The sequence below is a fragment of the Scyliorhinus torazame genome, chromosome 5 (genome assembly GCF_047496885.1).
Source record: "Scyliorhinus torazame isolate Kashiwa2021f chromosome 5, sScyTor2.1, whole genome shotgun sequence".
NCBI classification, from domain to species: Eukaryota; Metazoa; Chordata; class Chondrichthyes; order Carcharhiniformes; family Scyliorhinidae; genus Scyliorhinus; species Scyliorhinus torazame.
The window spans coordinates 253224178-253240350 of NC_092711.1; the positions used below are offsets into that span (position 1 = coordinate 253224178).

General features: G+C 48.2%; 1 protein-coding gene across 2 annotated transcripts in view; it reads right to left on the minus strand.

Annotated features, from left to right (window-relative positions):
• Positions 1–783: 783 nt before the first annotated feature.
• srpx2 (sushi-repeat containing protein X-linked 2) overlaps positions 784–16173 on the minus strand; it is a 122646-nt gene continuing 107256 nt past the window's right edge. For both annotated transcript variants that reach the window (XM_072505360.1, XM_072505359.1), the window contains 2 exons: positions 4204–4325; positions 784–3713 (listed from right to left, as the gene is read on the minus strand). In XM_072505360.1, coding sequence (XP_072361461.1) covers positions 3533–3713; positions 4204–4325 — 303 coding nt within the window. In that variant the 3' untranslated portion in view covers positions 784–3532. The remainder of the gene's footprint in view (positions 3714–4203; positions 4326–16173) is intronic.

Below are 16173 nucleotides of genomic sequence, written 5' to 3' on the forward strand. Positions count from 1 at the left end.
TTAAATGAACCAACTACATAAGTACTGAGATACAAAAGCAGGTTAGATGCTGGGAATTCTGCAATGACTAACTCACCATCTGACTCCCCAAAGCCTGTTTACCATCTACAAGGCACAAGCCAGGACTGTGATGGAATACTGTCTACTTATCTTGGTGAATGCAGTTCCAACAACACCGAAGAAGCTTGACGCTATTTAGGTGAAATCAGCACACTTGATTGGCACCCCGTCCACCACCTTAGGCATTCACTCCCGTTACTGCCAATGCAGTATCAGCAGTGTGTACCATCTACAAGATGCACTGCAGGAACTCACCAAGGTTCTGTCGGCTCATGGCCTTTACTACCTAGAAGAACAAGGGCAACAGATGCTTGGGGAGACGACCAGCTGCAAGTTCCCCACCCTGAGTTGGAACTATATCATGGTTCCTTCATGGTCATGGAGTCAAAACCTGGAGCCCATTCCCTAACAGCACCTTGGCTGTAGACTCATTTTATGGACTTCAGTGGTTCAAAATGTGGCTCACCATCACCTTCTCATTGGCAGTAAGAAATGGACAATAAATGTTGGCCTTGTCAGCGATGTTCACCTCCCATGAACATTTAACAAAAATTAGACCACGTCTTTTTGAACTGCAGCAATATCAAGGTAAATTAAAATGTGACATAGAGTTAATCCCTTCCATTGTACTCTGTTTACAAGAATGTATTGTGTGCAGGAAATGTTTGATTCTCCACATATTTGTTACATGGATTGGAAACTCAATCAGACTGAGACTTTGGCTAAAAAAACAGGAGACAGTTTATTTAACACATAGATAAATGAACAGTATTCAGCACAAACACTGCCTTGACAGTCATTATGTGCTTGCTATCCTCAGAAAAATCAAGCTGTTTTCCACAAGCTTAACTCTTAACTTTGAAATAAACCTTGAGAGTAGCTCTTGCGTGGAAAAATCCTACCTCATTTCGAATTGCTCAAAACCTCTGCAAACCTAACAAGTTGTAGAGTTAAATGCTGTCATTCTGAGGTAACCTTACCCCAGCGAAAGAATTACTATGATTCATTGCGCCTTCCCCTTCTCACAGGTCAGACCCAAGACAGCTGGTAACTCAACATCACAACCTCCAGGTTATCAAACAACTTAGGATTTTTGATTTGAATATGATGGTGCATTCACTGATTCGTGCCAGAAACCACTGTCCAGCAGCTATCAAAAACACCATTCGTCTGCCGAACAACAATGACTGAGTTCAATTAAATTTGTATTTTAAAATTATTTTGATCAAAAGAAATTTAGGATTTCAAGCCCACATTGATGCCTTTGGCCTTCCAGTCTGTAAAGCATATTCCTGTACTTAGGCTACATTTACATTGGAAGTAAATCAAACTTTAGAAAGAGATTGCACGGTAGCACAGTGGTTAGCACTGTTGCTTCACAGCCAGGGTCCCGGGTTCGATTCCCACTTGGGTCACTTTCTGTGCGGAGTCTGCACAGTCTCCCCGTGTCTGTGTGGGTTTCCTCCGGGTGCTTCAGTTTCCTCACACAAGTTCCAAAAGACATGCTTGTTAGGTCAATTGGACATTCTAAATTCTACTTCAGTGTTCCTGGCGAGTGTGGCGAGTAGGAGATTTTCACAGTAACTTCATTGCAGTGTTAATGTAAGCCTACTTTTGCCACTAATAAAGATTATTGTTACAGTATGAAGCTGGCTGCATGGGATTGAGATCTATCAAAAGAGATTAACTTGTTAGTTTTAATAACATTATCCCTCTGAAAATGTGTTCTGGTTGGACAGAGTAGATAGGGAGAAACTGTTACTACTTGCAAAAGGATCAAGAATGAGAGGGCACAGATTTAAGAGGATTTTCAAAAGACGCAAATGTGATGTGAAACAAAAAATGTTCACACGAGTGATTCTGGTCTGAAATGCATCGCCTGGAAGTGTGGTGGAGGAAGGTGCCACTGAGGCATTCAAGAGGTCATTATAAGATTACTTGAATAGGAACAAATTCAGGGGAAAAGGCACTAAGTCATGATGCTCGTTTAGAGAGCTGGTGCAGACATGATAGGTCAAATGGCCTCCTCCTGCGCCGTAACAATTCTGTGGTCCTGTGAGAAATCCCAGCATTTCACTTTCAAAATGACACATGAATGAAAAGCAGATGGAAATGAACTCCCTCCAGAAATAGTTATTTTTTAAAAAAACAATTGCTGAACCTGAATCAGCAAATGAAAAGCAGTCATAAGGATAGGGGACATGGTAGCACAATGCTTTTGTTCCTGGCCTAGTAATCCGAAGGCCTAGATTAATGATTTGAAGACAGGAGCTCAAATCCCACCAGCTGGGGAACATAAATGCAGTTATTAAAAAAGATCTGGAATTACAAGCTAGTATCAGCAATGGTGAACATATACAGGATTGCTGTGACAACCCATCTGGTTCACTAATGTCCTTTTGGGAAGAAACCCTTACCTCACCTGGCCTATATGTGTCTTCACAGTTACAGGAATATGGTTGACTTCAACAGCCCTCTGAAATGGCCCAGTAAGCCATTCAATTAAAGGCAATTAGAATGGGCAGTAAATGTTGATCTTGCGAGCGATGCCCAAATTCTGTGAATGAATTAAAAAAGAATGGTGCCAGCATTGATGGTCAAAAACTTTGGTCAATCTTTTCATAAAGCGGGCAATGTTGGATAACGTAGATTCAAATTGATATCCCAGAGGTTATCTTTGAGAGATGATAGTAATAGTTTCTCAGAAAGTTTACAGTTTTCTCTAGAATTTTCCTTGGGATTCTTCACGTCTTTCAGATCAGTAAATAAATTAGGAAACATTTATGATTCTATGAATTGCCAAGTGACGAATCATTCATCAGGTGGAGTGGGCTTGATGAGCCAAATAGTCATCTCATATTTCATGTTTTCTCAAATTCCTATTTAGAAAATGTTTTGGGATTGTATACATTTACATAACTGCAATTACAGATATTAAAAATCAATCGTTATTACAGAAAATCAGTTTGGGTACGTTTTACAAACCGGGGGTGGGGGTGGGGGGGGGGGGGGGAGGCTAATGATGGAAATGGCCCTATTCGGAGTTGAGGAAAGGATATGAACGTGTATCGATCGACTTGCAGACTGAGACAGAGGTTTCACAATTTGTTGAGAAAGACGAGTCAGTCCCACGGGCCTCCGAGATATCTGTGCTCCTCCAATTCTGCCCTCTTGGGCATCCCCAATATTTATCATTCCATCGCTATCACCCCAGCTGCCAAAGCTTTAAGCTCTGGAATTCTCTCACTAAACATCTCTGCTTCTCTTCCCTCCTTTAAGACGCTCCTTCAAACTTTGCCCTTTGACCAAGATTCTGGTCATCCACACTAATATCTCCTGATGTTACATGGTGTCAAATTTAGTTGATAACATTCCTGTAAGGCGGCTTAGGATATTTTACTATGCTACAGGCATGATATAAAGACAAGTTGATGTGAGTGTAAATGTAGGGAAAGCTGATGAAGTTTGAGTTTTAATTACAGAAATTTTCCTTTAGCTGTAGGATGGCTCTTTCCTCCGTCTGGAGTAGATAATTATCTATGAATGGAAACAGCTCACTGGATGTGACTGGTTGAATATAACGTTCCCTGTCTGTGCCATATTTGTCAATCAAGACAACATTAAAGTGCATTCTGGATAGGTAATAGATCTGTCTGCAAAAGAAACCAAAAATAAGCAGAGGTTAATAAAGTTGGCACACAACGTTTGCAATTCATAAGCAGAGTGTGAGTATTGTTCGTGCAAAGGTTGTAACGAAGGTAACAAGTAACATTTGGCTCCAGTTGCCCACTGGAGGAGGCTAGTGCATTTCTTCAACAAAATCGAATATAAAATATTTGCTACCAAACTGCCTCCTATTATTTATTGTAAATCATGGAGGATGGTGACAAGGAATGACCACAAGAGACCAGTATTTGTTTCTTAGTGTTTAGGATTAGGTTAAAATTCAATAATCATTCTTACCATCAATCAACCCTTACCATTGGATTTTCCATGATTTTCTTGAATCAATTGATCGCATTTAGAAAGAGAATTGAATTTAGGCTAGCAGTGAGGTTATTTTACAACGTTCAGCTCGGCTATCTAAACCAACTTTGTTCACAGATCAATCAAAAATTTATTCCACGTTTAAAAGCCTTTTACCTGAGTTGGTCAACAATTTCTGAAGAAAGCTGCTGTTCCTTTATACGTCCTATTACTCTGGGTGGATTTCCAACCAATTCTACTATTGTTACTTGTCTCAGTTCCAGACCACAGGCAGCTTCCTGAACAAGAGCAGAAACAATATGCTTCAGCCAGAGATTTTTTTTTAAAACTCCCAACTTTGGCATTCAAAGCTTAATGATCATTCTCTATATAGGCAATTTGCTAGCCACAGTTCTATCCTTTGAATTACCCAGTATAGTAAATATTTTCTTCTAATGATTGTATCAAATGGAAGATTAGAATTTTAAAAAAATCATGGTTAGAGATTTCCATTGTATTCATTAATCTGAGATATGAGCATTTACAGTCTCTAAAATGATCTCAAGATAAAACACCCAAAATGCTCATTTTCAATACCACTCCCCACCCAATCAGATGGATTTGACTATTGCCCAGATCTACAATCCTCACTGCCCCTCCCTGACTGAGAACGCTTCCCTATTCATTCATCAGCCCATTCCGTGAGAAAATCCCTCCTCAGTAACCTTTGATTCACGGCAAGGCAGTTCCAACTTTACCAACTGGAATCAGTCACTTGCCAATTGTTTGGGAAGTTAGGAATTCCTGTTGTTGAGATACTTGCCTGATGAGTGAACATGGCCTGAGCTGAATCCTCCAAATCCTCCAGGAGCCAGTGATGATGCCCGGTGGGGATTCATCCCTAACATCTCAACCCATTCCCTCCTGCTACTTCCTTTCCTACACTTCTTACCCTGGGCTCTGCCTTCTATTCCACCTCCCCCTCCACAACCCTACCTCCCACCTCCGATATCTGCCTCTGATCTCTAATGCCTGCTTCAATCATGTCACTCTGTATCTGAAGGGAATTAAATATGGACACTGACAACTGGGTGGATCCAACACAATTGGTACAGGAACTGATTAATTATCTCATCCTCCCAATCCCATCCATTTGTGAAAATAAAATCTCCGGGGTCTCCTGCGTCAGATTTCTAGGACAGGGATCATTGAATTTATTCCATTATGAATTTCAGTTCCTCTGCCAGTTTTCATACAGTGGACAGGTCACATTATATGTTCTCCCTCCACTCAGCAGTCTGTGGAAAACTTTTATTTTTAGTGACTTTAAAATGATGCTGTAGCTCAGATGGTATTAATTGGAAAGAGAGACATGCTGGCAAAGTTTTCCGTCTTGAACACATGGACAAATGCAAGAATACCAAAAATTAACTCCCTGGTGCATTCGCCATGGTAATGCCTTGACCAATCAGAGCTCTCCAGCCTCACAATCAACATCCTTTTCTCATGTAGTATAAATTGTTGCTTCCTTTGAAATCTGGCTTTCTTGCCTCTGTCATGATGAGTGCAATTTGAAAAGCTTCAACAGCATGTTCTTTTTTAAACAATACTCAAACTCTGTTCTATCAAGCAGCTAATTGGAAAGCTTATTAGTGAAATCTCTATTTCAACAATGTTGTGTGCTGAATATCAGTATAATGATTATCGTGTTTAACTGTACTGCACTTTATTGCAAATAATGTCTTACTAAAAGTTTATTTGAAAAGCTCAGCTCAGAGAGTTCATTTATTCAATGTTATCAGTCTATTTTCACATAAATTGGAGGATAGGACAGAAAGAGGCCGAATAAGTTTTTCTAAATGACCATTGACTTCCCTTCTGCTGTAACAAGATTTAAACGTTTATTATTAATTTATGATATGGAGCGTCGCTGGTTAGGCCAGCATTTATTGCCCATCCCTAGTCATTTTCTGAAGGGATGTCTCCATTAAACATTGTTCAACAAGTTGCTAATTTAAGAAGAGTCTGAATTCCTCAATATGATCAAAATGATAAATTACAGAATCACAGAATTATTACAGTGCAGATGGAAACCATTTGGCCCAATATTTTTTTTTTTAATATATTTTATTCAAGATTTTTTGGCCAAACATAACAGTACATAGTGTTTCCTTTATACATCAATAAAACAATATAAATAACAATGGCCAGTTTTAAACAAATAAATAAATAATATATGAACAAAATCAAAAACAAAACTAAATGGCAACTGCCTTGTCCAAGATAAATACTCTCCAAAAATACAATCCAACAATCCAATATACAATTACATATACCAAATACCTATGCATATACAATAACATCCCTGAGAGTCCTTCTGATTCCCCCCCCCCCCCACCCCCCGCCCTCCTGGGTTGCTGCTGCTGTCTTCTTCTTTTCCATTCCCTCTATCTTTCTGTGAGGTATTCGACGAACGGTTGCCACCGCCTGGTGAACCCTTGAGCCGACCCCCTTAGAACGAACTTAATCCGTTCCAACTTTATAAACCCTGCCATGTCATTTATCCAGGTCTCCACACCAGGGGGCTTGGCTTCCTTCCACATTAACAATATCCTGCGCCGGGCTACTAGGGACGCAAAGGCCAAAACATCAGCCTCTTTCGCCTCCTGCACTCCCGGCTCTTCTGCAACCCCGAATATAGCCAACCCCCAGCTTGGTTCGACCTGGACGCCCACCACCTTCAAAAGCACCTTTGCCACCCCCACCCAAAACCCCTGTAGTGCCGGGCATGACCAGAACATGTGGGTGTGATTCGCTGGGCTTCTCGAGCATCTCGCACACCTATCCTCTACTCCAAAAAATTTACTGAGCCGTGCTCCAGTCATATGCGCCCTGTGTAACACCTTAAATTGTATCAGGCTTAGCCTGGCACATGAGGATGATGAGTTTACCCTACTTAGGGCATCAGCCCACAGCCCCTGCTCAATCTCCTCCCCCAGCTCTTCTTCCCATTTCCCTGTCAGCTCATCTACCATGATCTCCCCCTCGTCCCTCATTTCCCTATATATGTCTGACACCTTACCGTCCCCCACCCATGTCTCTGAGATCACTCTGTCCTGCACCTCCTGCGTCGGGAGCTGCGGGAATTCCCTCACCTGTTGCCTCGCAAAAGCCCTCAGTTGCATATACCGAAATGCATTCCCTTGGGGCAACCCATATTTTTCCGTCAGCGCTCCCAGACTCGCAAACGTCCCATCTACGAACAGATCTCTCAATTGTGTTACCCCTGCTCTTTGCCATGCTCCAAACCCCCATCCATTCTCCCTGGAACAAACCTATGGTTATTTCTTATCGGGGACCGCACCGAGGCTCCCGTCTTTCCCCTATGCCGTCTCCACTGCCCCCAAATTTTCAGTGTAGCCACCACCACCGGGCTTGTGGTGTACTTCTTCGGTGAGAACGGCAGCGGCACCGTCACCATAGCTTGTAGGCTAGTCCCCCTGCAGGACGCCCTCTCCAATCTCTTCCACGCCGCTCCCTCCTCTTCTCCCATCCACTTACACACCATTGAGATATTGGCGGCCCAGTAGCACTCACTTAGGCTCGGTAGTGCCAGCCCCCCCCTATCCCTACTACGCTGCAAAAATCCCCTCCTCACTCTCGGGGTCTTCCCGGCCCACACAAAACTCATAATACTCTTCTCAATTCTTTTGAAAAAAGCCTTCGTGACCACCACCGGGAGGCACTGAAACACAAAAAGGAATCTCGGGAGGACCACCATTTTAACCGCCTGCACCCTCCCTGCCAGTGACAGGGACACCATGTCCCATCTCTTAAAGTCCTCCTCCATCTGCTCCACCAACCGCGTTAAATTTAGCCTATGCAATGTACCCCAATTCTTGGCTATCTGGATCCCCAATTACCGAAAGTCCCTTGTTACCTTCCTCAACGGTAAATCCTCTATTTCTCTGCTCTGCTCCCGGATGCAAACAACTCACTTTTCCCCATGTTCAATTTATACCCTGAAAAATCCCCAAACTCCCCAAGTATCCGCATTATCTCTGGCATCCCCTCCGCCGGGTCCGCCACATATAACAAATCGTCCGCATACAGAGATACCCGGTGTTCTTCTCCTCCCCTGAGTACTCCCCTCCACTTCCTGGAACCCCTCAATGCTATGGCCAGGGGCTCAATCGCCAGTGCAAACAATAATGGGGACAGAGGACATCCCTGCCTCGTCCCTCTATGGAGCCGAAAATATTCAGACCCCCGTCCATTCGTGACCATGCTCGCCATCGGGGCCCTATACAGCAGCTGTACCCATCTAATATACCCATCTCCAAAGCCAAATCTCCTCAGCACCTCCCACAAATAATCTCACTCCACTCTATCAAATGCTTTCTCGGCATCCATCACCACCACTATCTCCACTTCCCCCTCTGGTGGGGGCATCATCATTACCCCTAGCAGCCTCCGTATATTCGTATTCAGCTGTCTCCCCTTCACAAACCCAGTTTGGTCCTCATGGACCACCCCCGGGACACAATCCTCTATCCTCGTTGCCATTACTTTGGCCAGAATCTTAGCGTCCACGTTCAGGAGGGAAATGGGCCTATAGGACCCGCATTGCAGCGGGTCTTTTTCCTTCTTTAGGAGGAGCGATATCGTTGCCTCTGACATAGTCGGGGGCAGCTGCCCCCTTTCCCTCACCTCATTAAAGGTTCTCATCAGTAGCGGGGCCAGCAAGTCCACATATTTCCTATAAAATTCAACTGGGAATCCGTCTGGTCCCGGGGCCTTCCCCGCCTGCATGCTCCGAATTCCTTTCACTACTTCCTCCGTTTCAATCTGTGCTCCCAGTCCCACCCTCTCCTGCTCCTCCACCTTAGGAAATTCCAGCTGGTCCAGAAAACACATCACTCTCTCCTTCCCATCCGGGGGCTGAGCTTCATATAATCTTTCATAGAATGCCTTGAACACTCCATTAACTCTCTCCGCTCCCCGCTCCATCTCTCCCTCCTCATCTCTCACTCCCCCTATCTCCCTCGCTGCTCCCCTTTTCCTCAGTTGGTGGGCCAGCAACCTGCTCGCCTTCTCCCCATATTCGTACTGTACACCCTGTGCCTTCCTCCACTGTGCCTCTGCATTACCTGTAGTCAGCAAATCAAATTCTACATGTAGCCTTTGCCTTTCCCTGTACAGTCCCTCCTCCGGTGCCTCCGCATATTGCCTGTCCACCCTCAGAAGTTCTTTCAGCAACCGCTCCCGTTCCCTACCCTCCTGCTTTCCTTTATGTGCCCTAATTGATATCAGTTCCCCTCTAACCACTGCCTTCAGCGCCTCCCAGACCACTCCCACCTGGACCTCCCCATTATCATTGAGTTCCAAGTACCTTTCAATACACCCCCTCACCCTTAAGCACACCCCCTCGTCCGCCAATAGTCCCATGTCCATTCTCCAGGGTGGACGCTGTTCTTTTTCCTCCCCTATCTCCAAGTCCACCCAATGTGGAGCGTGATCCGAAATAGCTATAGCCGTATACTCCGTCCCCGTCACCTTCGGGATCAGCGCCCTTCCCAAAACAAAAAAGTCTATCCGTGAATAAACTTTGTGGACATAGGAGAAAAACGAAAACTCCTTACTCCTAGGTCTACTAAATCTCCAGGGGTCTACTCCTCCCATCTGCTCCATAAAGTCCTTAAGCACCCTAGCTGCTGCCGGCCTCCTTCCGGTCCTGGACCTCGATCTGTCCAGCCCTGGTTCCAGAACCATGTTAAAATCTCCACCCATTACCAGCTTCCCCGCCTCTAGATCCGGGATACGTCCTAGCATGCGCCTCATAAAGTTGGCATCATCCCAGTTCGGGGCATATACGTTCACTAAGACCACCGCCTCCCCCTGTAATTTGCCACTCACTATCACGTATCTGCCCCCACTATCCGCCACTATGGTCTTTGCCTCAAACATTACCCGCTTCCCCACTAGTATAGCCACCCCCCTGTTTTTCGCATCTAGCCCCAAATGAAACACCTGCCCCACCCATCCTTTGCGTAGTCTGACCTGGTCTATCAGTTTCAAATGCGTCCCCTGTAGCATAACCACATCTGCCTTAAGTTTCTTTAGGTGTGCGAGTACCCGTGCCCTCTTTATCGGTCCGTTCAGCCCTCTCACATTCCACGTGATCAGCCGGGTTGGGGGGCTCTTTACCCCCCCCCCCTTGTCGACTAGCCATCCCCTTTTTTTATCCAGCTCCTCACCCGGTTCCCACGTAGCTGTGTCCCCCCCCAGGCGGCGCCCCCCCCACCCCGCCCACCCCACCCCATACCAGCTCCCCCTTCTCCCCAGCAGCAGCAACCCAGCTAACCCTCCCCACCCCCCTTCCCCCCCGCTAGATCCCCCACTAGCGTAATTGCACCCCCCATGTTGCTCCCAGAAGTCAGCAAACTCTGGCCGACCTCGGCTTCCACCCGTGACTTCGGCTCGCACTGTGCGACGCCCCCTCCTTCCTGCTTCCCTGTTCCCGCCATAATTATCATAGCGCGGGAACAAAGCCCGCGCTTCCCTTTTGGCCCCGCCCCCAATGGCCGACGCCCCCAGCTCCTCCACCTCCCTCCCTCCCTCCCCCACAACATGGGGAAGAGAGAAAAGTTACCGGGTCGCAGGATTAACAACTTAAAAATCATCTCTCCCCCTTTTTTCCCCCCTCTTCGCCCCCCATATTCGCCCCACCACTTTGTCTCAAACGTTCTTTTTTATAACCCACTTATTCCAATTTCTCTTCGACAATAAATGTCCATGCCTCATCCGCCGTTTCAAAGTAGTGGTGTTTCCCTTGATGTGTGACCCACAGTCTTGCCGGCTGCAGCATTCCAAATTTTACCTTCCTTTTATGAAGCACCGCCTTGGCCCGATTAAAGCTCGCCCTCCTTCTCGCCACCTCCGCACTCCAATCTTGATATACGCGGATCACCGCGTTCTCCCACCTACTGCTCCGAGTTTTCTTTGCCCATCTGAGGACCATCTCTCTGTCCTTATATCGGAGAAATCTCACCACTATGGCTCGGGGAATTTCTCCAGCCCTCGGTCTTCGCGCCATAACTCGATAGGCTCCCTCCACCTCCAACGGACCCGTCGGGCCTCCGATCCCATTAACGAGTGCAACATCGTGCTCACATATGCCCCGACGTCCGCCCCCTCTGCACCCTCGGGAAGACCAAGAATCCTTAAATTCTTCCTCCTCGCACTATTCTCCAGCACCTCCAGCCTTTCCACACACCTTTTATGGTGTGCCTCGTGCATCTCCGTCTTCACCACCAGGCCCTGTATATCGTCCTCGTTCTCGGCAGCCTTTGCCTTCACGACCCGAAGCTCCTGCTCCTGGGTCTTTTGCTCATCCTTTAGCCCTTCAATCGCCTGTAATATCGGGGCCAACAGCTCCTTCTTCATCTCCTTTTTAAGTTCTTCCACGCAGCGCTTCAAGAACTCGTGTTGTTCAGGGCCCCATATTAAACTGCCACCTTCCGACGCCATCTTGGTTTGTGCTTGCCTTCCTTGCCGCTGCTCTAAAGGATCCACCGCAATCCGGCCCTTTCCTCTCCTTTTTCCATCCGTGTCCAGGGGGGATTCCCTTCTGGTTTACCGCACAGTGCTTTTAGCCGTTAAAATTGCCGTTGGGGCTCTTATTAAGAGCCCAAAAGTCCGTTCCACCGGGAGCTGCCGAAACGTGCGACTTAGCTGGCCATCGCCGCACCCGGAAGTCCTCCATTTGGCCCAATATGTCTGCACCAGATCTCCAAATGAGCATTCTAACTTCTCCTGCCTTTTCCCTGTAACCCTGTACATTATTTAAATAGAAATAGTCACCTACTGCCCTCTTGAATGCCTTAATTCAACCTGCCTCTACCACACTTCCAGGCAGTGCATTCCAGATCCAAACCACTGTGTGAAAATGAGTGCGATTTAACCACCGCACTGCGTCTGGCGTGGATCTGGGTGCACCGGTTAACTAGCGGGAAAGGTCAAAATTGAGATTTGTGTCAGGTTCGAATCAGTTTGCTATCTAACCGGCCCGTTCAAAATGGCGAGTTCGGAATCACGCCCAAATATGGCGACCATATCATTGACCCCGACTTGCATTAATTGCCACCTGATTAGTGAGATTGAAGGCAAATGTAACGGCCTCCCAGGAATTAACCGGCTCCCCAGCAAGAAATCACACAGGCCCCAATTCGCGCTCTTTTTTAAAAACGTGAAGATGGCGCATTAGCTACTGAAGGGAACTGAGGAGGTGAGTAGCCATTTCCATATTCAGCCATGCAGCTCAAGGGCACTGGACTGCTGCCCAGTGCTCGGGGGATGCGGGACCCCTCGGGTGGGTGGGGGTTTGGTCGCGGGGATTTAAGGGGTGCAGGGGCCGCCCCTGGGCCAGGGCTGGTGGGGTAGGGGGGGGAGGGGGCGGGGGGGTTGAGGGGCCTTTTGTCTGTGAGGTCTTCAAGCCATCTTTAAATATTGTGGATAACAGGGGCAACTATAGCTACTGCCTGTCTGTCTTACCAAACACTTCCAGAGTCCTGTTCTTGGTTATATGCTGAACGTCATTTTAGCTCCCTTTGAATGTGAGCAGCCTCTAGCTTCACGGCTGAAGGCTAGTGCCAATAAGGAATTGGTCTTGTTAGTTGTGAGAGCACTTCACAGCTAAAGGTTGTATTTGTTGCTTGCTCCTGCTGGTGGCTGCAGATGCCTGGAGGCTGCTGTTGCTGTTTCCTTCCTTCTCTGTAGCCGGAAATAAGGACAGATTTTTCTAAGATATCTGTGTCCTGGAGCACCAGGCTCAGGGTGACGTATACAAGTCCAGAAGGCAATCCAGTTTGAAGCAGGAAGGCGCTGTGGGACCTGGTGCGCGACATTGTTCCAAATGGACCACCAGATGACGCCATTGAAGAAATGCTTTTGCAGATTGCTGATGCTTTTGTTAGTGTGCTGAATGTTGCATGTAACTGGCATATCACTGTGGGTTAAACATGCTGGAAGTCAAGGATGGTCAACTGCACCTTGAGCGCCAGTGGAATACTTGGATGTCAGAATTTGGTTCCAGCGAGATTTCACTGTGTGATAGAATCATAGAATTTACAGTGCAGAAGGAGGCCATTCGGCCCATCGGGTCTGCACCGGCTCTTGGAAAGAGCACCCTACCCAAGGTCAACACCTCCACCTTATCCCCATAACCCAGTAACCCCACCCAACATGAAGGGCAATTTTGGACACTAAGGGCAATTTATCATGGCCAATCCACCTAACCTGCACATCTTTGGACTGTGGGAGGAAACCGGAGCACCCGGAGGAAACCCACGCACACACGGGGTGGATGTGCAGACTCCGCACAGACAGTGACCCAAGCCGGAAATCGAACTTGGGACCCTGGAGCTGTGAAGCAATTGTGCTAACCACATTGCTAACGTGCTGCCCATAGGGTCTGCACAGCTGTGGCTCCTGGATGGAGAATAGCACTGATACGTGGAACAAGTCACACATTGATGGACATATAGGGCGGGATTCTCCGAGCCTCCGCCCCGAAATCGCGCTCAGCACGGGGGCGGAGAATGGATGTCAGACCAGTGATCGGGTCCGACGCTGCTCCCGCGATTCTGTGGTCCCCACAGAATCGCCGCCAATTGGGCGTGCGCAGGTCACGCGGCGCGGTCGGGGGCCATTGAAAAAGGCCCCCTTGGCGATTCTCCCAGTGCAGCTGGCCGAGTTCCCGCCGGTGTGGTTCTCTCATGGCGGGCACTCGGCGTGGCGGCTGCGGACTCAGTCTACAGCCGCCCTGGTGGGGTGCGGGGGGATCATTCACCGGGGGGGGGAGGGGGGGCCTCCAGGACGGCCAGGCTATTGATTGGGGGCCACCGATCCGTGGGCACGCGTGATCTGGGGGGGGGGGCCTACCTTCTTGCTGTCGCTCTGCGGCGTGGGCCGGCCATGTCGCGCAGGGTGGCTGACACAGCCCGCCCCCGTGCGCGTGCGCGGACACCTGACCAGAAGTGCAGGACCCCATATCGGCAGCCAGAGCTGCGAGGAGTATGCCGGGGCCCTGCTAGCCCTCTGCAAATTGCAGAATCACCCTGACCTTACTAAGTCCAGAGTGATTCATGCGTCTTTTATGGCAGGCATGGGGACATAACCCTATTACTGGAGAATCCCACCCAAAATTAAGTGACAAAGTTCCAGACATGTTAATACATTCGCAGGCTTATCATCCATTTCTGTTGAGGAACCTGTGAGGGGTGAGACCGTGTGTTTGTTTTTATTGTGAGCTGGTATAGCTTTAAATTGGTACCAATATGGAACGGTGACGTTTCCTTGTTGTTTAATGGTTTGTGTGATTTGTGGAATGTTATGTAGTTGATTTTCAAATCTTTGTTACCTTTGACTGTTTAATAAATAAAATATTCTCTAGTGGAGTCTCATGGGTACACATGCCATGTCTCAGACATGATTATTGCATCGCATTTCAATCAAACTTTGGAGCCTGAACAGTTAACCTGAACTCTCGAAGTGCCAGCACCATAGAGGCAGCAGCCAACAACCAAACACTCAAGAGCTGGGCTTCAGCACTGGGGATATCCTCGTGACCAAAGGATGAGTGTGTGGATCAGGGAAGGGCACCTGAGCACGGTCTCCGTAATGTTCCCAGCAGGGGTCTGTGGTCTGGGCTCAGGGGCCCCTGCTGTAGCCACAGTGTGTGTGCAGAGTGAGATTTTCCAACACAGCAGGCTCGGTGGATGGCACTCAGAGAAGGTGGGACACGTAAGGGTGGGGGAGTCTTGGGGGATTTGAGGGTCCCGGGGTGGAAGCCATAACTGATTGTTGGTCTCTCTCCTTCTCCAATTCCTTATGGATGGTGGCATTGATCCCGAAGAGAATGCTCTTGCGGTGCTGATGGCAGACCAAGCGGCCAGATGCCGGAGAAGGTAGCAGTGTCGCTGCAAGCTGGAGGTGGCACCCAATGTACTCCCTGAAGACCCTGCCGTCCGGCAAGTCGAGGAGGAGCTAGAGGGGGACACCAGCGACGGCCCAAGGTGTATAAGAGTCATTGGTCTGTCAAGGAGATGACGAACAGCATGTGCCGCAGGAGATTCCGTCTCAACAAAGAGACAGTGCGCCAACTGTGCCACATCCACGTGGACTTGTCACCCATGGAGGAGGAGGACACCCACGCCCAGTGGCCGCAAACGTCACCACAGTCCTGAACATCTATGCCATCGTTCATTCCAGGGCTTGAGCAGGGACTTGTGCTGCATTATACAAGTTACAGTCCACAATTGCATTTGTTAGGTTACAAATGCCCTGTATGCCCCGGCAGCTGACTACATTAACTTTGCAGCCCACTGATGTGCCATCAATGAACACAAGCTAAACAGAAAGCTTCCTGGCCTCCCTGATCCCGAACTGGGGCAGAGGCGGAGACCAGCCACCTTTATACCGAGCCCGAGGGAAGGCGGAGCCATCAAGCAGTGGTTTACCACATTACATGTAATACGGTGTAGGGTGGTGGGTGGTGGTGATGGTCGCTGAGGAACCTGCATGTGCCAAATCCCGGAGGAAGACTGTGTCCTGTTGCCCGTCATGATGTGCCACGTAGGCATATCGACGAGGGGATTTGATTTACGACTCCTTGCATGCTTCTGGAGGAGGACGGGCCCTGGAACTGTCAGCCAGGATGGGAGCGAGACCTCGGAGGTAGACTTCCTGGGGAAGGCAAACATACGTTCGTTGGTGGCAGTGCACAGGAGCGACCGGATGGAGTGGAGTGCATCGGAGAGGACCTCCTGCCAGCAGGAGACTGGGAGACTCCTAGACCGTAGGGGCAGGAGGACGGCCTTCCAGACCGTTGCATTCTCCCTCTCCACCTGTCCATTGCCCTGGAGGTTGTAGCTGGTCGTCCTGCTGGAGGCGATGCCCTTGCTAAGCAGGAACTGACGCAACTCGTCTCTCATGAAGGAGGAACCCCGATCGCTATGGATGTAGGTGGGGAACCCGAACAAGGTGAAAAGACTGCGCAGGGCCTTGATGATGGTGGCAGAGGTCATGTCAGGGCATGGGATGGCAAAGGGGAATCTTGAGTATTCGTCAACGATGTTGAGAAAGTAC